Genomic DNA, 26,673 nt, shown 5'->3' with positions numbered 1-26,673 from the left:
TCTATGGGGATGGAAAACCAGGTCTCAGAGAGACCAGAAAGTGGGTATTTTATCTATGGGGACAGATAATCTGGTCTCAGGGAGACTAGAAAGTGGATATTTTATCTATGAGGGCAGACAACCAGATCTCGGAGAGACACTAGAAAGGGGCTGTTTTATCTATGGGGACAGATGACCAGGTCCCCGAGAGCCCTGAGGCCTTCCCAGCAAGGGCTCTGGGTGCATGTGACAGGCTGTCCTGGCAGGTCTGGAATTGTCGCCAGGGGTTCCGGATGCAGACCTTGCCACAGTGAGAAGGCTCCCTCTCCCTACGGGGCCACAGAGAAGGCCATTCTCAACTTTCCTTTTATTTGTCCCCTTGGACAAGAAAGGCACTTGCTCAGGGAGGCACTAGCCCCTCACAGCCATTAAGCCACAATAGCGCAGACTGGGCCCTAGTCATCTGAAATGTCCTCCCTTCTCTTGTCAAGCCGGGACAGATGCCCCAGACTCTGTGGCTGTCCCTGTTTATCGCCCACTCCCATGGCGTTGCCTCCAGATTTATGTCCTGCCGTGGAAATCAAAACAGAGTCTCTGGAAGCTGGAGGAAGGAGAGAGAGGCAGCTGACCACGTGAGGAAAAGCATGACCAAGTGCCTACGTCCTCACGCTGGGGAGTCAGACAGGCCTGGGCTAGAATCTGGACTCAGCTACCTGCACCCTCTGACCCTTGAGAGCTATTTACCACTCTGAACCTCAGTATCTTCATCTGTAAAATAGTAGTTCCCTCCTTCTCAGTGTCATTGTGCAGCCTGAATTAGACGAGCCTGTGAGTTGTTTAGCACATAGTCAGGGCTCACTGAATGGGCTGATGAGAAGAGATTCAGTGGCTTCCGGATTGGGACTGGGCCCAGCCGTGAGCCTGGGAGGTCATTCCTTCCCAGAGGCCTGCAAGGATTTGCTAGTCCTCCTAATGGCCTTTCTTCCTGGAGAGGACGAAGCTTGGGGATGTCACAGCCTGCTCCTCTTGGCTCTGCAGAGCAGCTACCCAGGGGAATGCGGTTGTTGGGGTGGGAAGGACCCAGGTCATGGCAGGGGGCAGCTGCCAGGCTGGGCATCACGGTGGCCCCCAGGCAGAGCCAGTGCTGGGCACAGGGGGCCCATGCATCCTCAGCCGGGGCAATATCAGCCCCAACAGGGCAAAAACTGGTTCTTAGAGGAGCAAAAAAGTTTTAGATATTACAATGGTTTGTGGCCATCCAAAGCTCAACCCTACCTGACAACACCTGATTTCTTAATAGTATTTATTTCTATTTTATATTATTTTTTATTGAATTTATTGGGGTAACATTGGTTAATAAAATTATATAGGTTTCAGGGGTACAATTCTATAATATGTCTTTTTTTTTTTAAATTCTCACCCAAGGGTATGTGTATTGATTTTAGAGAAAGGAAGGGAGAGAGAAAAACATCGATGTGAGAGTCATCTCAGTAGGATTTAATTTCTCTCATTAGAAATAAAGTAAATTCTAATTTAATAAAGTTAGCTTGAATTAAAATTTCCTTGGGGTGGGGGATGCTAATCAAAAACGGATGAGCGGCATTGGTGTGGTCTATCTCCCTGTGGTGTGGACTCACTCGGCTTTCTGCCCAGGGTCCCCCCTCCTCTCACCAGCCCCTCCTGCTACCCCCTACCACATCCTTCTTCCCCTTGGGCTCTCGGCAGCATCCGGCGCTGCTCGCCAGGCCAGTTCAGAGTTCACTCTCTTCTGGGCGATGGCCCACCCTACTCCTTGCCCCGAGCCTCCTTAGGCTCCCGTGGCTGCACCGCCCCGTTCCTCCCTCCAGCCTTCTGGCTCTTCCCTTCCTTCCACTGTCCCACAGACACAGCTCTCCGCTCCCCACCCCTGCTTCCCCAGCTCCACGCTGCTTGTCCGTCCGCACTCCCGCGGCCCCGCTGCGGCACGCCGTCCGCACTCCCTCCGGCACACACTCTCTCCCTCCCTGTCCACCTCAGCCGGCTTCGTGCTTCCCTTTCTCCTGTGGTATTTAGTTTGGACCATTTGACACAAAAGAATATATGCCCTTGTGTTATTCTCTCATGGTCTCATGGGTATCTGGTCTATCTTCTGACTCAGGTTTTAATTTCTTAAAGGATAAAGAGAAAGTTGTAAGTTTCTGTTTGCTCCTTACTGTCCAACCCAGTTCTGGATACCAAAGAAGGCAGAAGGAAAGGTTTTTAGGGACCAGGAAGCACCCTGCGGAACTCTAGTTGCAAGGTGCCCCTGGTTGGTGGTCTTCCCCGCGGGAGGGCCAGCTCAGTCTGGGCCCTGGGCGGAGCGCAACGGAGCCCCGTCTGCCTCCCACCTGGGGCTCCGCCTCACCTGGCTGACTCCTTCCACTCCATCTGGTCACCGTCGTGCTGCAGAGTGTCCATCTCTGTGAAGAGGGTGGGGTTGGGAGCCTCATCTTCCTCCCCCAGGATGTCCTGGAGCTGCTCAGCAGCTGGAGACCCTGCAAAGAGAGGACAGCAGAGTCCGCTGAGTGCCTTGTGGGAGACAGCCGGCTGCGGGGTCAACTGCAATGGAGCAGGAGCCAAGAGCAAGGGAAAAGTATTTCCTGATTGAATAAAACTAAGTCCAGCTTCTGGGTGAAGCTGGATTCAAGTCTCTGTGCGTTGGATGTGGATGAGATATTCTTTGGGATAACAGAGATGAAAGGATTTACTCTGCATTCAAAATCCAGGGTCATGCAGCTGACAATGAAGAGGGGTAGAAAATGGTCAACGCCAGGTCAGCAGCAAGGACTGGGAACAGAAAAGTGAAGTGAGAAAAATTCTGGCCCAACTTCAGCATAAAAAACCCAGAGGGCCCCCTTTCGCAGTGGGCCCCAAACCAGTCAGCTCCCAGCACTGGCCTTGAAGGGGCAGTCAGCCACGTGAAGGGACAGGCTTGCGCCAGGGAGCCACGTGGGCTGACTTTCTACAGGGGTAAGAAGACAGCCTGTTCCTGAGCTCCTGGCCTGCTTTCTAACTGCCCACTGGATGTCACCTCCCAGATGTGTCTCTGGCACCTCAAAAGTTAGCATCCAGACACTGAACATGTGCCCTTCCCCAGACATACTTTTCCTCTCTTCCTTATTCCTTCTCTTCTTTCCTTTCATCTTGCCTTCCTCCCTCCCTTCCTTCCTTTCTCTTAATATTTAATAAATGCCTACTATGTTCCAGGAGTCATTGTACGTGTTGAAAAACAAAACTGTGAAGAAGGCCTATATGTCCTTGCTTTCTTAAACTTCTGTTCTAGTGGAAGAGACAAGCAATAAACAAATAAATCCATAAATGATTATTTCAGGTAGTGATAAGTGTTCTGAAAAAAATAAATAAAATGATTGGGGAGCTACATTAGAGAGCATGGTCAAGAAAGGCCTCTCTGAGGAGGCTGTGTTTGAGTTGTGATGGGAAGGATGGGCGAAGCTACTGCGTGTATCTGGAAGAAGAATGCTCCAGCGTTTCAAAGACCTGGAGGTGGGAATGTGCTGTCACTGTGTCTAGGGCATGGTGTGCAAGAGAGTGTGACCTCACGTTGAATGTCTTGGTTAAAGGCACAACTGTCCACCCAACTGCACAGGCCAGGCACCCAGGAGTCACCTGCACCCCACCTCTTCCTCTCACCTCCACTCCCACATTGCCAGTTTTCAAGAATATATTCCCTCCTCACCAATCCCGCCGTCGCTGCCCTGGTTCAGTCTCTCACTGACACTCCCCTGGGCTCCCCCAAGGCTTCCCTTCCTCTGAACCTCCTCCATCCCCTCAGTTCATCCTCCCCTTTGGCCTGCACTTAATCTCTTCATGGACTTCCAATGGTCAATAATTTCAGCTATGCTTTCATTATGCCTTCCACCCTTACTCCTTAAATTCCCAGTAAGACCAGCCAGCCAATTCCCAGCCCAGAATTCACTAGCCCAGGCTTCCTCTCTGCGGCTGTGCCCTGGGGGTGCAGGGAGAGGCAGCAGGGTGCAGTGGGACAGTGGAGTCAGGATGCCTTCAATCCAACTAGACACAGGTATGAATCTCAGAGTTGCCCCTTCTTCAAGAGTGAAGTCTGAGTGAACCAAGGTGTTGAGAGGAATAAATCAGATAGGGAGCGTGAGACACGTGACAAGGGGCCTGGAATGTAACAGGTGCTAATCCCCTTCACCACCAACTCCGCACCCAGCCTTGCAAGCCCAGCTGAAGAAAACCACCCAACTATGTAAACGGGGGGCTCCCTCTCTAGCAGGTTTCTACTCATCCTTGTCAGCACCCTTTCCAGTATCCCTCAGTGCCATCCCTAACCTTTGCTCCTCATTTCAAACCTCTTGAACCATCTCTTACCCCACTTCACCAAGAAAACACAGGCCTCCAGGCATGAAATCCATCCACTTCTTCCCCTCTGGTCCTTCTATGCACTGCCACTGTTGCGCTCCACCTTTGAACAAAGGACTCCTACCTCCACCTTGATCTCTGGCCCCATCCATTCCATTCTGCTGGATCCTTATTTCATCAACTAGCTTTTCCTTACCTAGGTCTTCAACTTCCCTCTCTCCTCCTCTTTCTCTAGCCTATAAAAGAGCTCTTATACCTTAGGATGTCCTCCCCCGATCCTGCCTGCCTTCCAAACTCTCTTCATCTCCTTTTCCCCCCAAGTTCTTAAAGGCGTTGTCTGCATCTGTTGCCTGCACTTCCTCCCTACTCAGTCGCTTTCCGAGCTGCTGCAACTGGTCCAGCCCGGCCACACTAAAGACATCGACTAAAGCGGAAATTTCAAAATGGCAGCCCAAAGACCTGTATAATTCAGCCTCATAGAGTATAAAAGTTTTTGACATTGTGGCTAACATAAAAAGAAAAACAACACTGAGATCTCATTTAAAATCCATATTTCTGACTTTTCCTGAAAATGCAGATGCTCTGATAACCGTGCCAGCATTCCTGTTTGGCAATTATCAATTAGAGCTGAGTAATGGCTGCCTTCCTTAGCTGGGTATATGTATTTTAGTTTGCCACAGTTCCCACTACTCCCTACCACCCTCCTAATCTCATTTATGTTAGGCACCAGAGTTTACAACACCATCCTCAGACCTCTCTTGTTATCTCATCCTTGAAACAGAATGTTCATAAAATCAATCAAACTACCAGCGCTGCAAAGCTAGGGACTGGCTCTTCTCTCTGGGACATCAGTGCTCCCTCTGAACTGAAATGCTGCTCTTGGCTCTCACAACATAGCACTTTCTTGGTATTTTCCCCTATTGCTTTGAGGCCTCCTTCTCAATATCCTTCCCCAGTCCTTCTTGCCATCTCACTTAAATCTTGGTTTTACCCCAGGCCACTCCTGTCTCCAGGCCCCGCCTGTACCGAGCATCTCTGACTGCCAGCTGGGAGCTCTCCATCTGGGAGTCCTGCAGCCTACGTAAGTCAACCTCAACATATTCAAAACAGCTCTTCGTCCCTCCTTCCCGCACCCCGATGCTGCCCTCCTCTGTTTCGATTACTAGCACCCCTAACGACCCAGCCATCCAGGCAAGACATGTTGGACTTACTATAGAAGCCTCCTTCTCCTTCGCCATCCAGGTCCAAGCAAACACTGACTTCCTTCATTTTCTTCCTTAAACATTTCTTCTCTCTCTCTCTTTCCCCGACCCATCGCCACATTCTTGGTTCTCAGGATCTCTTGTTCCTCTCACTGCAATAGGCACCCACTGTTCCCACAGTTTCTGGTTGCCCCACCCATCCCCATTCCCTATGTAAGAGCAGAGGTGCCTTTTATAACATGTCAAACATGTTTGCGTGGCAGACGGCTGGGAATCCCCATAAAATATTGTGCACGTAAGTTAGAAATAAGTTTACTAGCAGAGAGTATTATTAATTTATCTGTACATAGCTCAATGGATCTCATTTATTTAAACAGATTTTATTTGTTAATTTTTTATTACTTTAAACTTACATCTTTTTCATCTGCTTACTAATAGCTGACACTTGCTAGGATACACCAGAAGTTTAAAGAAATTTTATAGCAGAAAAACTAACACTTGAACAAATAACATTACTTTTTCTTTATATTGGGAGCAGACTAACTGCTTGATTCTGAGAGGGCTCACTAATTCTCCATGTGATCAGAGTTCAAGAACTATTGTTCTAAAATGTAGATTTAATCATATTACTCTCCAGGTGATGGACCTTCAATGGCTCTTGATTACCTAGAGCCTAGGGTCTATGACATGGCTCAAGACGTCCCTTGTGACTTGGACCTAACTTGCCTTTCTAGGTTCTGTCATGTCCCTCAGCCAAATGCCCTGGACCCCAGCCACCACGGACCCCAGCAGCATGTACCCCAGCTACCCTCAACTCTAGCCACCCCTGACTCCAGCCATTCTTGACCCCAGATACCCCCGACCCCAGTCACACTTGAACCCAGATATCCTAGGCCCCACATGCCCTGGACCCCAGCCACATCAGACCACACACAGTTCTCTGAAAAGGAAGTCACATCACTCCTTGGACCTTTGTGCCTACCATTCCCTGAGACTGAGTCCCCTTCCCCCTCCAGGGCCAGATAAGAAGGCAAGTAAATGGAGAGATGAGGCAGGGCAGAGAGCAGGATCCCTGAGCGAGTCCGGTCTGGGGCATTACCTGCTCCCTGGAACAGCTGAGGGCTGGGGTCTCCAGCTGTCGGCACTGCCTCTGGCCCCAGCCTGTTTCTGCTGCTGCCACCCCAGCCACCGGCCACCGCTTCCACACTGTCCGCTTCCTGGCCGGGCACAACAAACTCACTTTTGTTTCCAGTTAAGCACCAGGGGAGGCGTGGGGCAAGGAGAAGGAGAGGTGGGTGGGGTGGAGGTGGTGGGGGGAGAGAAAGAGAAAAGAGATAGAGAAGGAAACCTAGAATGACTGGGAAGGTAGAGAGTGAGGACTATATGTGAGAGAGAAAAGAAATGTAGTAAATGTAAGAGAGAAAAGCTGCACTGAAGTAAAGATACTGTGAGTATGAGAGAGTGTTTGAGGGGGGCGGTGAGAGAGAGAGAGAGATTCTCAGGTGCACTGGCAGAAGAGGGCTCTGCGGCTGCAGCGGAACCTCAAACAGGCAGCCAGGTCCCCGCAGCTGCAGGCCATTGAGGGGACTGGCAGAACTGCCCGCCCCCGCCCCCGTGGGCCCTTCCCATCGTGCCCTCAAGCTCCGGGAATGCTCAGGCACCTCTCTTCAGGCCTCTTTATAAAGGCAGAGGTAGGATTTGCCTTGAGACTCCCCGGGGCCTCCTTAAGAGCCTTGGCCCGCAGGTGAGCTGGCTGGGGTGGCCTGGCAGGGCAGGCCCCTCGGCCACAGGCCACACAGCCTGGTGTGACGGTGGGGCTGTTGGGGAGAAGGTGGCTGTGGGGCCTCACGTTTCACAGCAACCACACCAGCAGCTGGTTTCTCTCTTCCCCAACTTTGAACCCAAACTCCGGATTCTCTCCCTCTTCATCTACTTCTAAGACAGAGTCCCAAATGTCGTCACCCAGGAGGTGTTTTCTGAGAGTCTGTGGGCAGTGGGAACTGGCCACTTCAGGGTATGCGGTGAACCCCACCAAGGAATTATTTTCTCTGCTGAGAAACTCCTAATCTCCTGGGTTCGGTTCAACAAGTGCTTACTGAGTACTTAGAATGTGCCAAGGTTGATTAGAGGTCACTGAGCGGCTGCTGCTCCAAGGAGCTCTGAACCCTGAATTCTCTATGGCTTACCGCTGGGAGGGGGCTCAGCAGTCGTCCAGTCAGACCCTTCACTTCACGGATGAGAAAACTGAGACCCAGTTTACAGCACAGAGGCCCCAGCAGGCCCCGGTGAGGGGAGCAAACACCACCATCAAGGAGTTCCTGGCTTGGTGGGCTCCTCAGCAGGCAGAACAAGGAGGGGGATGGGTCCCTCCGAGGGCCGCAGGCTCTACAGCTCCCACCGCACAGCGCGTCCTGTGCACCACTGGGCAGCCACTACACACCACACCGAGTCAGGCAGGGGCTGTGTGCGACCTTGACCCCCAGAGAAATACCAGAGAGGCCACCAAGAGTGCCAGAGAATCCTCTTTGTGTGGTATTGTCACAGCCCTGACTGGGTCCAACTCTTGACTCTGCCAATTACTAGCATTAGGGTGTTGGCAAGGCGCTAAGCTCTCTGAGACTCGGTTTTCCCATCTATAAAGTGGGAACTTTCACACTTACCTCACTGGATTGTGGTGGCCATTGAGATAATATATGTGATGTGGTTGGCATAGTGCTTGTCATCCACCTGTCACCCACTAAATTATATCGCTATTTTTGTTGTTGCCAACAAGTGATACCTTTCTTCCTTATGACCGTCACCTGCCTGGCCCTTCTAACACTCCAAGGGCTCAATCCTTTTCAGCTTCTAAATGTCCATGCTGCTCCCAAGCTGCTCCTCTGCCCTGCCACGCTGAGGCTGCTCTCCTCTCCCTGCTCCGCCCGGCTGCCCAGGGAAGGGTTAGCACACCACATGCTGGGCTCCTGGATCAGGTGGCTGTAGTGCACCGCAGGTCCCACATGCATGCATCATGCTAGAAGTTAATCCATGGGATGAGCCCTGGCTGGTGTGGCTCAGTGGATTGAGTGCTGGCCTGCGAACCGAAAGGTCACTGGTTTGATTCCCAGTCAGTGCACATGCCTGGGTTGTGGGCCAGTCCCCAGTAGGGGGCATGTGAGAGGCAACCACACATTGATGTTTCTCTCCCTCTCTTTCTCCCTCCCTTCCCCTCAGTCTAAAAATAAATAAATATAATCTTAAAAAAAAAAAAAAGTTAATCCACGGAATGAGACATGCCACAGGTAATAGCCCCTCTGGTCTGTATCTCACAGTGAGTCATATAGCAACACCCAACTGCAGGAATAAACTCAATCAGCTGTTAGTTGCTGGAAGAAAAACAACCTCGGTGGGAACAAGCTTCAGGAAGCACACTAAAAGAAGCAACCAGAAGCAGGCTTTTACTAGGTGGGAGCTGTCCGGTCATCGGATGAGCAAAGGACAAAATGACCTATAGATTGTGAATAGGCAAGCCTTCAGCCCCCAATGGAGACCCATGAGGACCCTGTCCAGGTGGTTCAGCTCGTTGGAGCAAATTCCCATACACCCAAACGTTGCAAGATCAATTCCTTGTCAGGGCACACATGAGAGAAAACCAATAGATGTTTCTCTCTCACATCCATGTTTCTCTCTCTCTCTCTCCCCACCCCACCCCCCTCTCTAAAATTTATATACATATCCTTGGGTGAAGATTTAAAACAAAGACCCTGTAGGTATTTAGGGTTTTAAGGAAGTCAGCACGATACTTGGTCTTAGAGTTCCTGTCTCTGGACCAGTCCCTTCAGAGTCTCCCTCTCTCTTAGCCTCCACACCAACTGCCAGACGGCCAGCGTCTGTCTTGATGAGGTCAGAGTCTGTTTTGCTCACATTATGCTGCTGGCCCCCAACACAGGGCTCACATGGCATGGACACCCAGTAAATATTGGCTGGGTGCGTGAATTTTACTAACACTTGCAAGCGTATCAGCAGGGATTAGGCTCAGCAAGGAAAGTGTCAAGAACAAGGAAATGGAGCTGGGGTGATGCTGGGTGGGGACTTTGGTAGCTCAAGGCCAGAGTATTGGGGAATGGGAGGCAAACCTGAGGGTTCCAAAGTCATGCTTGGAACTGGGGAAGTTATTCTTGGGAGGGGACTTGAAGGCCCCAAGTTCTAGTTTCATGGACAGTAAAGTTCTTTTTTTTTTAATTTCTTTTTTAAAGATGTTATTTATTTATTTTTAGGCAGAGGGGAAGGGAGGGAGAAAGAGAGGGAAAGAAACATCAATGTGTGGTTGCCTCTCACATGCCCCTTACCAGGGACCTGGCCCGCAACCCAGGCCTGTGCCCTGACTGGGAATCGAATAGTGACCACTTTGTTGGCAAGCTGACATTCAATCGACTGAGCCACACCAGAGAGGGCTAAAGCTGTTTCTAGAAAGCTGTCCATAAACTCCAAATGTGCTTCCTGAGAGAGGAAGAGGAAAGAATCTGCCTGCTCATACTGTTTATGGGAGCCCCTCCTGTTCTAGGTAGTTTGGGGGATGTTGGCCTAAACCATGCCCCTCCCTGCAAAAGGATGGCCTTTTGGCAGCTGTATTTGTGCGATGCGTGACCTGTGCCCCTTGGCCACAGTTCATGGGACCAGGGACAGTTGCTGGCTACCTGGCCCAAGCCCGGAAGTTTTGAATTGAGTCTCTGAGGCAGCCGGCCCTCTCCCAATGGTTTCTGGAAGAGAGAGAACATAAACAGGAAGGTGAGGACACAGAGGGCCAGGAAAGGCTGCAAAAGGGGGAATGAAGCAAATTTCCAGGAAAAGTATGGGGAAGAAGCCATGCAGTCCCTGACAGGTGACTGAGAGGGTGCAGCTCCCACCCTTGAACCTGGCTGGTTGTTCTGCTTTGGGACTGTGAGAAACTCCTTTGTTGTTATAATATAATCTCTCTCTCTCTCTCTCTCTCTCTCTCTCTCTCACGCAAACACGCGCACACACGCACACGCACACTCCCTCCTTGCCAAGCCAGCTCAAATAGGATTCTGATACTCATAATAAAATTACCTTTTTAATCATAAGTACTCCTTATATGAAATTCTAGTGTATGATATTTTCTTCTGTGTACCTTCTTCAAAACTGGAGGGGTAAGACTTAAAAGAATGTTGAGTTACTGTAGTAAGAACAGTTAGAATAATAAAAGAGAGGGCAGAGCAAAGGCAGAGTAGGCAGAAAGGCAGGAGGGAAGGAAGGAAGGAAGGAAGAAAGGAAGGAAGGAAGGGGGGGGCAGGGAGCGGGGAGGGAATACGCCCTGGCCCAGGCCCAGGGAGGCAGCTGTGTCAGAGGGGTGGCAGAGCCCAGCAAGTGCGTCGCTGGCTTCCCGAAGTGCTCTTGGCTAGAATCAAGGCTGGAAGGTCTCTGTTGGGCAAGGGGAGACTTGGCCAAGGCTGGTTGAGAAACTCAAATAAGAGACCCTACAACCCTCCCCCGCCAAGCCCCCCCCCCACTCTGTTTCTCCGGGAGCCCCGTGGGAGGGGCATCCACCTCAGTGTGAAGTCAGGGAGGCCGCAGGGGAAAGCCCACGTTGACACTGTTCTCGCTGGAGCCCCCCCCAGGAGGCGATTCTGGCGTTCCCGGAGAACCAAAACAGTGCAAGGCAACTATTTGTAGCGTGTCCATTATTTCTAATTTATGACATATAAAGTGTCACCGATTGTATTCACTCCGCATATGGTCCTTATTGTTTTGTTTTAGTGAATATAAATGCAGTAAAGTAAATAAACTGTTATTTAAAATCAAAACAGAGAAGCTACTGCTTTTCCTGTCTAAGTCAAAAGGGGCCTGGGGGGCCTGGCTCCTGCAACTGAGTGTGGCACTGCCTTCTCCCTCTTGCAGACGTTGGTGGGGAGGGGGTGGGGGGGAAGGAACTGTCAAGGCCTCTTGGGGGCCTTCTAGGCTGCAGGGCTAGACTTAGGGGAGATGGTCTTAGCCAACACTGTGTGTGTCTTTAGCTGTGCAAAAATGAGCCCTGAGCCAAGGGGAGGGGCAAAGGGAAATGCAAGTGACTAAAAAGTGAGGGGAGTGACTGGGGACAGGGAGAGGACTCGAGAACAGCTGACCAGAAAACCACCTTTCTCTCCTCTACAGATCATCTTGGGGTGGCTTCAATCTTTAGTGATCCCAAGATTGTTCAATATCTAGCAAATAGAAGAAGGACTTACTAATTTTCACACCCTTGCCACTGGAAGGATCTCGTAAGGCCTTGGTACCAATCAGCCTAGCCAAACCAATATCCACTTGTAGAAGAAAAAGATTTGGGTTCCTTGCTCTTAGATTAGGTTAATATATGAAGTCTGTCTAGAAGGTGTGCAGCTGTGTCATAAGAAAAATAGAGACATTTATTGAAGAAGATACAAGATACGGAAACATTGTACATAGGACAATGCTGCCTCAGTCCCCTCAAAGTAGGCACCTTGGGACCTCACACAGTTCCCTCAGTTGCCATCAGCTACCCCATCATATTTTCCTGAATCTCATTGATGGTCTGACATCTCTTCCCTTTCAAAGGTGATTTTAGTTTTGGGCAAAGCCAGAAGTCGCAGGGTGCCAAATCTGGGCTGTAGTGGGGGTGAGTCACCTGAGTGATTTAATGTTTTGCCAAAAAAGTCTGTATGAGATATAATGCATGAGTGGGCGTGTTGTTATGATGAAGTTCTCAATCACCAGTTGCCCATAGCTGTGGCCTTCCGAATCATCCGAATAGCTTCAGTGGAGGAAAGTTAAAGCTTAATGCAAAATTTGATGCAGATTCATTGCTCTACTCGCTCAGTCACTTTGAATGCGATGGCCACACAGTTCACATGCTCACTCAAGGGCATCTACTGCCCCCACTGACTAGTACAGTGAAGTCATCATTGTTCACTCTTGCACGTTCCAGTCTACCCTCCTTAGCTGCCAGGTTTTATCGATGCCTCACAAATTGTTCTCAACATATTAACAATGGCTGGATATTTTCCAGACAGACCTCGTATATCAACTGAATTAATAAAGGGTCTGGCAGAAGTAATGCCTGCTTGCATGTGGTTGTTAGGGTAATAATACTGGTGTAATAAAATATTAGTTTTACTTTGAACATTTCCCCTAAAATGTCATATGGTGTGTTTGAGTGTGATATTGTTATGTTATAGAATTACATGCCTATGATTTTGTAATAAAAGATTCTGTAATAAAAAGGGGTGTTATTTGTGCCATACCCTGTATATTTTAAGTGCCTACCATGCATCATCAACCATGTGAAGTATTTTATATCTGCTTATATAACGGTTAGCAACTTACAACAACTTAGCGTGATCGACAGTCTTCATTTGCTTGGGACTGACCTGGGTTTGGCACTGAAAGTCCCATGTCCCTTGTCTTGGGAAACCCCTTAGTCCCAGGAAAACTGAAGCAGTTGATCATCCTATAACCATTTTTCCCTCTACAGATGAAGATATCAAGACTCCAGGGACTTGGCTGACATTGTTTTTTTGGATCTTGGCTCCAGTTCTTATTACCTGCCTAGAAAAGTGAAAGTACGGCCTTCTTTCTAAAGATGCTTCTGTCTACTCACTCCTAATGGCCTCTCAAGAGGTTCTCAGAGCCAGGAAATGCATTCTTTGCAGTGTAGGAAGTATGGCTCTTACTGATCCTCACCACAGCCTGATAATTCTACTCTTCATATATGCTCTGCTTGAGTTGAAATTGATTGGTTGCTGAGTATTGACTTCCTAAAATTACATTCACATTGGGGGTAGGGGTGATAAGGAGAGAGAGAGAATAAACAAACCAACTGCTATGGCATATTATTCCCTACCTACTTACTCCTTTCACCATAAGGCAACTTGGCTCCTTGGAAGGATGTCATTCTCAGCATGTATTGAATGTGGCGACTGACCAATAATAGCCTCTTACAAAGGACAGCACATACAGGCTTTGAAGTCCACAGACCTGTTTCCAAATCCCAGCTTCACTGATTCCAGCTGCATCACACTATATCTCTTTGAACTTTGATTTCCCAATATGAAGGTGGGAATAGTAATATCTCCCTTTTATTAATACTATACATTTAGTTAATAAAATGATAATGAACTACCATTTCATAGATACAAAGCTCCCTCACACACATGGGTTTGCTGGATCCTGGCCATTATTCAGTGAGGCAGGAAATAAAGTGTCTCCTGTCAATATTTCATCGGTATAGCCTGCTTCGTGTGCAGGCCCTACCAGATTTAGCCCCCCTGCCTGGCCCAGCTCCCCTGCATTCTGCATGATACCCTTCCAGTGCAGTGGGAGTTCCCACTGGGGCAATGTGGCCAGGCCAGCAGGACCTCCTGCTTGAACCGTCTGGATGGATTCATGGAATAGACAGGACACTCAGAGAGGAAAAACACATGTGGTCAGGAGCCAAGGGGAAGCTGGAGATTCAGGCAATTATTGAACCTAGATGATGCAGGTAAACAGGATCCTGGTCCTGTTCTGTCCTCCCTTCCACAGGTCATTGTCACCGACCCTGTGATGGAGCAGGGTTTGTATCTGCCTCACATGTACAGTGCCCCATTGGCTTGGAAGAAGTGAATGACTGAGAGGTCATTCTACCCTCTCCACCGCCCCATGGAGAAGGGCAGGAACAGGCTCGGCCCCCCTGCAGAAAAACTGCCGCAGCTGTTGGCTTTCTAGCAGGCTTTGAGGCTCATTTCAGTCAGCTCATCTACAGCTGGGTCTGGGTTGCATTCTTAGGGGTAAGTGGATTCTATGAGAATTTTTAAATTTTGTGTTTCCTTTATCAGATATAGGGGGAAAACTTTTCCATTGTTATAATTTAAAACTGGAATACATTTTTATGAGCTAAAACCTTAGTTAATTAAGATACTGTTTTCAGACTAAGACTTGATATCCCCATGGGGCTCTACAAATGTACAAATTCATTTTCATGCATCCACAAGAAGTTATTTTCTTCTTAAAAGGGGTCTCTGCTTTGCTCTGGTTTGAAAGACACAGCCCAAAATTGCCTGTCTTCCTACACAGTTCAATTCTCACTCCCCAGTTTCACAGCCACCAGAGATAAGCCAATAACATGTGCATATAGTATGGGAACAGCAGGCTGTAAAAGGGATAAACCAGATGTACAAATGTCCCTAAGGAGTCTACATTCTCTCCCCTCTGGTTCCAGGTAAAACCAATGTCCCCTTAACTATACCAAAAACCACCAAAACAATCCACCATCCATGACACCATGTGATGCACTATATTACATCAATAAGTACTACCCGTTAGGCCTCCTCCAAACCTTCTGAGCAGAGAGCACCAACTCTAAACCACTTACCTCTTCCCTGGCTCAGGAGGGACCCAGCAGACTCAACTTGCCAAGGGCGACTTCATCCCTGAATGTGGGGCGGCAGTGGGTGACAGGGGGATACCCCTTAAAATTGAGCCTGAGGCATCCATTGCCAACATGGCGGGCAGGAGGTTTCCCACCAGGCTTGGTCTCCTCTGGCTCTCTGATGTTCCTGCCCCTGAGCATGTGTGCACATGCATATGCATGTGTGTGTGCGCGCGTGTGTGTACAGGCATATTTTAATCAGCCCCATCTCTTACCCTGGACACATCCGAAGGACTCCCCATTAACCCATCTCCCACACAGATGAGACAGGATAGTGAGAAGATAGGAAAGTTCCCTGGCAAATGGATTAGGGAAACTGAGACAGAGAGCTGGACACACCGGCCGGGCAATTCACGCCAGGTGCAGATGGTCACCAGGGTGGAAGACCAGGCAGGTGTAAAACGGGAAAGAAGGACCTCGTCGCCAGGGTAACCTCTCCTCCCCTGGCCTTTCCCCTCTGGAGATAACTCCTAGGCCTCAGTTGTATTTCAGCTCCAGGCCTGGAAAAGCAGCAAAACCTGGTGGGTGATGCCCAGAACAACCGCAATGACCAAAGACCCCCTGCCCTGGCGCTGACCGGTCAGTGGAGAGCATGACCCTAAAAGGACACTCCTAGGGAACTGACGCCTATTCTACTAAAACCCTTCCCTGAGACCTCTCCTAAGCCTCCCGCCGTTAAGAAAGAACCAAAAGCCTCAGTACAAAGGACCCAGCATGCACTGCTCCCCCTTTGGGGGTGGGGCGTATTTTCTTTCCTTTCTTCTCTCCCCTATCCCACCATTTCTTTCTTAACAGGCAGTAGCCATCCAGCAGCTTGTCCCAGGCTAACCCCCTGAACCTGTCCCCAAAGCCTCCTCTCCTCTGACTTCCCAGTGAGCTAAGGCAGGCCAAGGGCCCCCGTTGCCCCCTCTATGCTCAGCCCTTCCATGTTGCACTGTCCCCAGCTTTAATAAATGGATCCTCACAGTCACCTGGACTCGTGCTGTGAGATCTTTCCTACATGAAGTCAGGAACCCACGCACCACAGCTGGCCCCAGGCAGACCCGCCCAGGGCCGGGCCCCTGTCTGCTAACATGGACACACGTGCTCTGGAAAGACCACAGGCCCTAGGAGACCCGGCGCCTGAGCGGTGTTCAGGCAGCTGTGGGGTTGCGGTGGCTCTGAAGGCCTTTGGGAGCACGTGTGTCCGATCTTCTCCCACTGGGACCCTAAAACCCTGTTGTTGCCTCTGACCTTCTTTTGAAGGTTTAGATGATAAAATCACTAATTTTGCCTTGCTCAAGATAGTACAAATATGTAACAGAAACCAATTAAATACCATTTATTAGGCAGATTTGGGATATGATGGGGGTAAAATTATGTCCCTAGAAACAGTAAAGTCTCAAAGTAATAAAATGTCACAGTTGTGCTCTAAGAATTCTAGTTTTTTCACTCCTCTCAAGATTGATTTCTTTCTTTCCAGGGAAAGAACAGAAGACTGATTTTTAATCAGCTCAGGGCTAGTTTCTGCAGTAGAAGAGAAGCCCTCGGGGCTTCGCCGGCCTGGGAGAACGCCTCCGAGGGGTCTGCAGCCCCCGGCAGGGTCCCAGACCTCTCTGTGCGCCCTCCAGCCGGGGCGAGGGGGCAGGCTGGGGGCCGTGGAAGGAGGGATTCTGTGTTCCGAGCACAGTGCCCCGCGCCCAGCAGTCATGCTCGTACTGGTTCTTAGGGCAGCAGCCATGTGGCCTCCAGGAATTTAGAAACGAGGGAAAGAATTTCTGAGCATCAAACCATGAAGTCAACATGGAGTGGCTCAGAGCGGAGGGCTCCGGGTCACCGCAGAGAGATGAGGCTCGGCCTGCCTAACGGTGACCCTGGCAGAGAGGCCACCTGCAATGGCGGCAGCAGAGCTGAGGGGGACGGAGAGGCCTGAGCCACGGTCTCCAGAGAGTCCCTCCTGCCCTGCCATGCCCCGTCTGCACCCACAAGCAGATGGCTCCCCAGGATGCGCCCCTGAAGCACTCACGGGTCCTGCCGGCATGGTCCACGCTGCTGTCCCCGCTGCTTCCCCTGCTCCCCACGCCGGTCAGTTCCTGGGCTGGCGCGTCTGGCCTCAGGCGCCAGCAGACCTTTTGCTGGCCTGCCTGATGTCCTCTCTGGTCTCTTTTCCTTTGAGGGTAACTGGGGACTGAAAGCCCAATGTGGATGGAATGGGAATCTGTGGGCACCACACAAAAGAGGGGGGAAGCAAGAGTTAATAAAAGTTGGCATTTCTCCTCACATCGTCCAGTTACAAAAAGCTAAGTCCAAAAGCAAAATGGAAGACTTGGGATTCCTGGGCAGGGCTGCTGCCCCAAGACTTGGAGTTGGTAAAATCCCATTTCTGAGCACCCCAGCAGTTGTGGGGGAAAGACAGGCTTGGTGCTATAGTTAGACTCTGTCAGCAGGAGCAGGATTCCCAACCCCCCGCTGTTGCTCACTCATCCAGCGCAGTGACAACCACATGGCCCTCGGTGGGTCATAGATTTAGTCCAAAAGGCCAGGCTCCTCTTTGATTGTTATAGAAAAGCTGTATGCACCTCTATCGAGGGTCATTTTTTACTAACAACCAAGGGCTACATGAACTACTTATCAGAAAAGCAAGTTATTAAATTAAAACCACAATGAGATATCATCTCACATCTGTCAGAATGGCTCTCATCAATAAATCAACAAACTACAAAGGCTGGTGAGGATGTGGAGAAAGGGAATCCTTTTGCACTGTTGGTGGGAATGCAGAATAGTGCGGCCACTATGGAAAGCAGTATGGAGATACCCCAAAATATTAAACATGGGTCTGCCTTTCGATCCAGCTATCCTGCTTCTGGGACTATATCCGAAGGAACCCAAAACACTAACTCAAAGGAACATAAGCACCTCTATATTCATTGCAGCATTATTTACAATCGCCAAAACATGGAAGCAGCCCAAGTGTCCATCAGTGGATGAGTGGATAAAACAATTATGGGACATTTACAAAATGGAATACTACTCAGCCTTAAAAAAGAAGAAAATTTTACCCTTTGAGACAGTGTAGGTGGACCTGGAGGACATTATGCTAAGTGACATAAGCCAGTCAGAGAAAGACAAGTACCACACAATTTCATTCGTATGTGGAATCTAATGAAGAAACTGAACTAACAAGGAAAATGGGGCCAGACTTACGGATGGAGGGCAGGATGACAGCTGGGGGCGGGGTGAGGGGTGGAGGGATTGAGCAAAAAGGAAGAAGGACTCATGGAGACGGACAACAGTGTGGGGATTGCTGGGGCGGGGTGGTATAAGGGGACTAAATGGGAATGAAAAACTACAATAAAGATCAAAAGAAACAAACAAAATAATAATAACAAAGTTAAAAAAAGAAAAAGAAAGCGAGTTATTAAGGATTTCTCAAAGCTGCTTATGTAAACTAGACTTTTCAAGAACTACAGTTACCAACAACCTTCAATTTAGATCCCACTAGGAAGCCTGGCTGCTATGTAAAGCCCCACGAGGTCTGCGCCACAGAAGCACCTGAAATCCTCAAAGCCCTCAGGAAGGACATTCTGCTATCAGCTTCTCATCAGTGTTGTCTTGCACTGGTCAACGATTTTTAAAAGTAATTAATAGGCCCTGGCCAAATAGCTTAGTTGGTTAGAGCATCATCTAGATACAGCAAGGTTGTGGGCTTAATCCCCAGTCAGGGCACATACAAGAATCAACCACTGAATGCATTGATTAGTGGAACAACGCATCTCTTCTCTGTCTCTCCCCCCGTCCCCTTCCTCTCTCTAAAAAAATCAATAAAATATAAAAAATTAAAGTAAATAATTAATAGATTGCTTAGTACAGCTTTAAATGTACAGAATGACCAAGCAGATACTACATAGATTCCCAGGTACCTATCACACCATACCCCCACCTCCACAAAGTTTCTTCTATTTTCTCATTGAGGTATAATTGACATATAACATTGTATTTGTTTCAGGTATACAACAAAATGATTTGATATATGTATATACTGTAAAATGATTACTACAGTAAATTTAGTTAAATCCATCACCACACAGTCACATTTTTGGTGCATGCTGAGAACTTTTAAGATCTACTTTTAGCAACTTTCAAATATACCATTCAGACTGTTAAGTATAGTCACCGTGCTATACAGTAGATCACTACAACTTAATTACCTTATAACTGGAAGTTTGTACCTTTGACAGCCGTTATGTGTTTTGTCCATTCCCTTCCACCTGCCTTTGGCAACCACTAATCTGTTCTCTGCTTCTATGAGTTTGTGTTTTTTAGGTTCCACATACAAATGAGATCATACAGTATTTGTCTTTGTCTGTATGACTTATTCCACTTAGCATAATGCCTTCAAAGTCCATCCATGCTGCTGTAAATGGCAGGATTTCCTTCTTTCTCACAACTAATATATATTGAATATATCACATTTTCTTTATCCATTCACCCACTTTTGGACATTGTGGTTGCTTCCATACCTTAGCTACTGTAAATAATGCTGCAATAAATAGGGGGATGCAGACATCTCTTCAAGATAATGATTTTGTTTCTTTCAGATATATACCCAGAAGTGGGATTGCTGGATCACATGGTAGTTGTATTTTTAATTTTTTGAGGGACCTCCATACTGTTTTCCATAGTGGCTGTACCAACTCACATTCCAACCAAGAGTGTACAGGGTCCCCTTTTCTCCACACCCTTGCCAACATTTATCTCTTGTCTTTTTGATAATACCCATCCTAACAGGTATGAGGTGGTATTTCATTGTGATTTTGATTTGCATTTCCCTGATAATTAATGATGTTTAGCACCTTTCAGATATCTGTTGGCCATTGGATATCTTCTTTGGAAAAATATCTATTTAGTTCCTCTGACCATTTTTTAATTGGATTGTTTTTTTGTTTTGTTTTGCTATTAAGTTGTATGAGTTCTTTATGTATTTTGGATATTAACTCCTTATCAGCTATGTAATTTGCAAATATTTTCTCTCATTCTATAGGCTGCCTTTTCATTTTGTGAATGGTTTCCTTTGCTATACAGAAGTTTTTTGGTTTGATGGAATCCCAATTGTTTACTTCTGTTTCTGTTGCCTTTGCTTTGGGTGTCAAATCCACAAATCAATCAATCAATCATTGCCAAGACCATGTCAAGGAACTTACCCCCAATATTTTATTCTAGCAGTTACATAGTTTCAGGTCTTAATGTTCAAGTACTTTATCCATTTTGAGTTGATTTTGTGTTTTGTGTGAGATAGTGGTCCAGTTTATTCATTTGCATGTGGTTGTCCAGTTTTCACATCACCATTTATTAAAGAGACTATCCTTTCCACACTGTACATTCTTGGCTATTCTGTTGTAAATTGAGCATGTTTGTGGGTTTATTTCTGGGCTCTGTTCTGTTCCATTGATGCATATGTTTGTTTTTATACAAAGACCATACAGTCTTGATAACTATAGCTTGGTAATATAGTTTGAAATCAGGACATATGGTGCCTCCAGTTTTGTTCTTTTTCAAGATTACTTGGCAATTTGGGGTCTTTTGTGGTTCCACACAAAAATTTTTTTTTGGTTCCATACAAATTTTAGGGTTATTTGTTCTATTTCTGTGAAAAATGCCCTTGGAATTTTTATAAAGATTGTATTAAATCTGTAGATTACTTCAAATAGTACAGACATTTTAACAATATTAATTTTTCCAAATCATGAGAATGAGATTCCTACTTATTTGTGTCTTCTTCAGTTTCTTTCATCAATATCTTAGAATTTTCAGTGTACAAGGCTTTTGCGTCCTCGGTTAAATTTATTTATTCCTAAGTACTTTATTCTTCTCATTGCATTTGTAAACAAGATTGTTTTCTTTCTGATAGTTGTCATTAATGTGTAAAAATGCAACTGACTTTTGGTATGTTGATTTTGTATCCTGCAACTTCACTGAGTTTATTTATTAGTTCTGACAGTTTTTTTTTTTGGTGGAGTCTTTAGGGTTTTCTATATATGAGATCATATCATCTGCAAAGAGAGACAGTTTCATGTATTTGGATGCTTTTCTGTTTTTATTTTTATTTATTTACTTATTTTGCCTAATTTCTCTGGCTAGGATTTGCAGTGCTGTGTTAATAAAAGTGGTAATAGTGGGCATCTTTATCCTGTTACTGATCGTAGAGGAAGAGCTTTCAGCTTTTCAAGATCTACACTAACTTGATTTTTATTTTTTTTCTTGGAAGGAAAGACTGCCTCTTGGTTCAAACTCCTGAAAGGCACATGCTGGGTGCCCAGAGTTTGCTGACTGCAGATATCATACAGAAATCACATCTAGCTAAACCTTGAAGAGCCAGCTGCCCTGCACACTCCCTGGCTTTTCCTTCACTTGTCTATGGTCATGGACATCTCTCTGGTCATCTGGGACTCAGTGCCTTCATCTGTCAATGAGGAATAAGAAATCTTTTCTCTACTGGTTGAACAGGTTTTTGAGAAGATAGCATGAGATGGTATATGGGAGCGTGATTATGAAAATTGTAAGCAGCTTTACACATGAAGTATATGCTTATGAAAGGAATCAGGAGAGATGGCTGTCAGGGAAATATTTCACTTTCCGTCCCAGTTCTACTTTATCCCCCCCACCCCCGACTCCCCATCATCAGTGTGGCCATTTAATTTAGCCAGTGAACTGTGGGGAAGGGCTGACTCTCTTGCTTTGCTCTCTGGGACCTCTTCTCCCACTGTGAACATCTCGCAGTTTGCTCAGGACTATGCCAAGTTCTCCCAGGAACCCCTCTCTCCTTTGGCATCGACACAGTGGCTCTGCACATCCTGCAGCTCGGCAAGCATCCGGCGGGGCAGCGAGATCAGTGTTTCCCTCCAAGTGGTGCAGAGGTAGTGGTGAGGCACGGCCTGTCTGCTTGCCTCTTCATAAGCCCTGTGGCTGCTCCTTTGAGTGTAGGATCCTTAGGGCCTCTGAGTCAGCAGTTCTGGAGCAAAAGGAATACCTCCACTCAGCACCCTCTCGCACTGGTTTTAACTGAACTGCCATTTTTAGAATCTATAAAATGTTGATATTTGGTATTTAGTATAGTTTGTTGATCTTGTAAAATTAGGTGAGTTTAATTTTGAGCCCTAACCCATACAAGCAAAGTGCTAGTGTCCTAGCACTTTGTGTCCTATCTGCAGCCTGACCGTGTGGTCCCTTTAAGACACAGTGAAGGCTGGTCCCACTCGACCTAGAGGAGACACTGTGGGTGGTTCAGGAAAATGGACCAGCTCTCTAGCTTCACCAGCTGGAAAGGTTGTTATGAGGATATTCAAGGAATTCTCAGACCCTCCTGGGATTTGCATCCTTTCTCAAAGCGACCTTACCTTCCTGATTCTGACATCGCCTCCTGTAGTTAGCAGGGTCCAGCCTCCCTACCCCAGCCTTCTCCTCCGCCACCTTCATAACTATAAAGTAAAGAGGAACACAGCTTCAAAATGTGCACAACACAAAAAAGGTAGAAAGGTTTAAATCCACACTCAGAGTTGGAGTCCTTAATACAGATGAAAAAAATTAAGGCAAAAGGATGTATAAACAAATTGAAGAAATTCAACTATCTATCTGCAGCAAATAGAAAACACACTTTTTTTTTTCAATTACAAATGGAACATTTACAAAGAGGGCATGTTTACTAGGTCACAGAAAAACCTTAGTAAATTTTGAAGATTTTGTACCATATTTCCATAGAAAATACACATGTTTAGATACTAAAAATAATTTCTAATTATGGGTTTAATAGGAAATCACAATGAAAATTATTAAATATTTAGAACTCAACAATTACAACTACTACATATTGAAACTTGTGGGGTACGACACACTTAGAGGGAAGAAGGAAGTAAGGAAGGATGGATGAAAGGAAAGAAGGAAGAAAATAAATGTGATAAGCATTCAACTAAAGAACCTAGAAAAAGAACAGGAGAGAAAACCCAAAGAAAGAAGAATGTAAATATAAAAGATAAAAGAAAAAATAATGAAATAGAAAACAATCAAGCATAGAGGTGGTTAATAAATCCAAAGGCAATTTTTGAAAAGATTATTAAAATAGGCAAACCATGCAAAACTAATCAAGGAGAAAAGAGCACATTCTCCTTGATAAGTAAACATTAAGAAAAAAGAGACATCCACCCTGGCTGGTGTGGCTCAGTGGGTTGAGTGCCGGCCTGTGAACTGAAATGTCACCGGTTTGATTCCTAGTCAGGGCACATGGCTGGGTTGTGGGCCAGGTCCCCAGTTGGGGGTGTGTAAGAGGCAGCCAATCTATGTTTCTCTCATGTATCAATGTTTCCTTCTCTTTCTCCCTCCCTTCCACTTTCTCTAACAAAAAAAATAAAATCTTAAAAAAAGGACATCCTAAAATATAATAGACAAATTTTAATTTACAAATGAATGCCATGAAAATACATTTTTCATGTTATGTCAATATATATCTTTTGTTTTTTGCTCTATCCCTCCATCCTCCTATGCCAATACATTTTAACTTAGATAATAAATGATAGCTACTTTGTAATGTGCCAAACCCTATCATAAATGCTCTGCGTGTATGACTTAATTGAATCTTCTCACAACCGTATGAAATAAATATCATTATTATTTCCATCTTACAGATGAAGTAACTGAAGCAGGAAGAGCTTACTTGACTGCTGAAATGGAGGAACAGGGATTCAAAACCAGAAAATTCTGTTTCTTGAACTATAGCTCTTAGTACAAAGCTAATGAATGAATGCTTTATTAGAAAAATAACATAAGTAATCAAAATTGACTTGAGAAGAATTAGAAAACCCAAAATAACCAATAACCACTAAGTGAAATGATTATTGGAGAGGCATCTCAACTAGCCACATATATTGATAATTATTGAAGTTGGATTATAGGTACTGAAGGACCTACCCTGTCCTTTTTTTTCCCTTGGCTCCCATCATATTATTTTGTTATTTTTGTTATGTTTGAATTCTTTCTATATGTAATTAAAAGAAAAATAAACATCAGAAGTAGTTTTAAAAGAATATTTTATCTAAACCTTCAAGGCTTAGACAGTCTCTAACTTACACAAAAGTGGTTTTCGAAAGTAGGAAAAGAAGGAACTAGAAGCAGTAGATACATCTGAAGACCAGAATTTAGGGTGGGACTGAAAACAGGGGAGCTGGCTGAAAATCTTCATGTCAGTTGAGCCCTCAGATCTCTCTCCTAGGCCCTAGCCTTCTAGACACCCTGCCACCAAGCAGAAAAAAGGGGGGGCGGTTTACACCAGGCAGGCCCTGGAGAGCTGAGAGCAGAAGGAGTCATTTCTCTGATGGGGGAGGAGGTTTAAGTCAAGGCAGCTAGACATGCAGCCCCGCCTCATTGACTCCTGGGACACTGACCAAGCGTCCACGCTCCAGGTGGGAGACTGGGGGGCTTACAGGTTCTCACGTTTTGGGAACATCTGACCACATGGTGAGGGCGCCAGCCAATTGTCCAGCAGAGGTTCCTCAATGACAGCTGTGCTATAGCACTCGAGAGCAGTCAGTATTCAAAAGAGCTCAAAGTGAGGTTTCAGAAGGTGCCACACCCTCCCCCAAATAAAATGCAAGAGATTTGATTCACTCCTTGAGAAAATGGAAGAACTTAAGGGAGTGACAAAAATCAAAAAATGCAAAGAAAAAGAAAGGCAATCAGAAACACCAGGGAAAAACTAAAAGTACAAGAAATAAAATGTGATCATGGTACAGAATCATGAGCATGAACACTGCTTTTTGAATTAACTAAAAACAGTGATGATATATCTGCATTGAGAGGACAAAGAAGAGGAGATGAGTGTGGTGTAAGATAGTTACATATTCACCTGTGAGGTGGCTAATTTCTAACTTTGATAAACAGCAGAATATATTTGTGTTTTATTAGAAGGGTATCACTAATCAATAGAAAGCGCTTTCCAGCTGGTTGTCTTTGGGAAGTGGAACTGGGGGACGAGTGGAAAGCTGGGATGGGGTTCTGTTGCTTTTTTATTGTGTATTCTCGCATGTGTTGATTGATTTTTTGCACCATGGTTATATATTATATTTATTTTAAGGCAAATAATCCAATATGACCCATGTAGTCCCACTGTGTGCTTAAATCTACTCGTTAAAAGTGAATCATGTTTAAAATACTCAGAACTATAAGACAAAGAACCCCTTCAGACCGAGGTTCTCAGACTTCCGCGCGCGTCTGCGTCGCCCGGAGGGCCGGTGAGAGCCATTGGGCCCACAGCGCCGAGGCGGCCGGTCGGAGGCGCGGCCTGAGAGGCAGCGGGCCCGCCCTTTCCAGGGCTGCAGCCGCCCAAGGTGTGGTCCAGGCACCATACTTTGAGAACCAGTGGTTTAAGGAAATAGCTTTTAATTTATATTTTCTATTAAATTGAATCTCCATGCACTGAGTTTGCTTCGCATACATAACAATATCACATCTTTTCATTCAAACCAGGGCACTGGCTACGGATACGTTTAGTGAGGAGGCACTGACTGGTAGCGTCCTATAGATCAGTGACTTTTTTGAGAGTTGACATCTTTCTCCTTTCTGGCCTGGCAGGAGGAGTAAAGAGAACTACCTCGTAATTGCTTAGGGTTGATGCTGCCTCTCCCCAGCCGCAAACTGGAAAGGCCAAGTGGCTCAGCCTGGCCAGTCTAACACGGCTCATTCCCCAGCCACAGACGCTGCGGTGACCGGTGCCCAAAGGGGGGCCAACCGGAACTCTTCCCAGGACACCCCCACTTGATCCCTCCGGAATCGCGGCCTCCCTCTGCTCCGGCCTCGCGAGGCTGATAAGGAGCTTGGGGCAGTGCTGCCTTGCCTGCCACGTGGAGGGCAGCACCCAAGGAACAGAGCACTGATAACACGGTAACTCCGGAGTCCGCGCGGTCGGAACCGGCCTCCTCAGTTGTGTGGAGCAGATGAATTCCCTTTATCTTTTTCTCACCTTTGAGCTGGGTTTCTGACACTTGCAGTCAACAGTTCCTGACTAATACAAAGCAAAGAGTTTCCCAACATGTTTTTAAAATGTGTCCTTTCATGTTTGAAATCCTATAGATTTTCAGATTGGAAACCAAACAAAAGTGAATACAGAATGACAACACAGATGCAAGCAGAGAAGAAAACGCTGCAGACTCTAGAAGCCTGGAGACGCAGTGCGGCTCCCGCTCAGGGGGAGGCGCACCCCGCGGGCCGGCACTGGTGAGCCCACGGCCTTCCGCGTCGCCAGGGATGTGCAGGAGCAGCAGCAGACTGGGCGCTGCCCCGGGCCATCTTCAACGGAAGCGTCCATTGGAAGCCAGACGTTGGCGGTAAGGCAAGTGTTTAGATTAACGATTGCTCTGATGGACAGCTGCAGGGCTTGTCCTAAAAATTCCCAATTATGACCAGACCCATGGCACAAAATTTCCATCTCCAGCATTTCGTATAATGTATGTTAATTGAATGTCGGGTACCTTGCTTTCATAATCTCCTTTAATCCTGACCAAATTTCATGGGGTGCCTAATTTCCACCCCCATTTTTCAGAGAATTAAGCAATTTTTTCCTGTGCCACAGAGCCAGGCATGATGGAGCCACGATTCACATTGGAATCTCTCTGATTCCTGGACCCAAGGAAGGGAGGGAGGAAGAAGAGAAGAGAAAGAAATGAAGGCATGAGATGGGGAGGGGGT

General features: G+C 46.8%; 1 protein-coding gene across 3 annotated transcripts in view; it reads right to left on the bottom strand.

Annotated features, from left to right (window-relative positions):
* SLC4A5 (solute carrier family 4 member 5) overlaps positions 1-22,416 on the bottom strand; it is a 93,873-nt gene extending 71,457 nt beyond the window's left edge. For 2 of the 3 annotated variants that reach the window (XM_054593588.1, XM_054593589.1), the window contains exons 1-3: positions 22,338-22,416; positions 16,970-17,161; positions 2,363-2,492 (exon numbers count right to left, since the gene is read on the bottom strand). In XM_054593588.1, coding sequence (XP_054449563.1) covers positions 2,363-2,492; positions 16,970-17,161; positions 22,338-22,416 — 401 coding nt within the window. Of the gene's footprint in view, positions 1-2,362; positions 2,493-6,642; positions 6,923-16,969; positions 17,162-22,337 lie in introns of those variants that run through there. The other variant, XM_054593591.1, reaches the window with a different exon arrangement.
* Between the last annotated feature and the right edge of the window lie 4,257 nt (positions 22,417-26,673).

The sequence above is a fragment of the Pteronotus mesoamericanus genome, unplaced genomic scaffold (assembly GCF_021234165.1).
Source record: "Pteronotus mesoamericanus isolate MK-2021 breed Mesoamerican mustached bat unplaced genomic scaffold, CSHL_Meso_final scaffold_45, whole genome shotgun sequence".
Taxonomy (NCBI): domain Eukaryota; kingdom Metazoa; phylum Chordata; class Mammalia; order Chiroptera; family Mormoopidae; genus Pteronotus; species Pteronotus mesoamericanus.
Note: the sequence above shows the minus strand (reverse complement) of the source record. Positions and strands in the feature narration are given on the sequence as shown.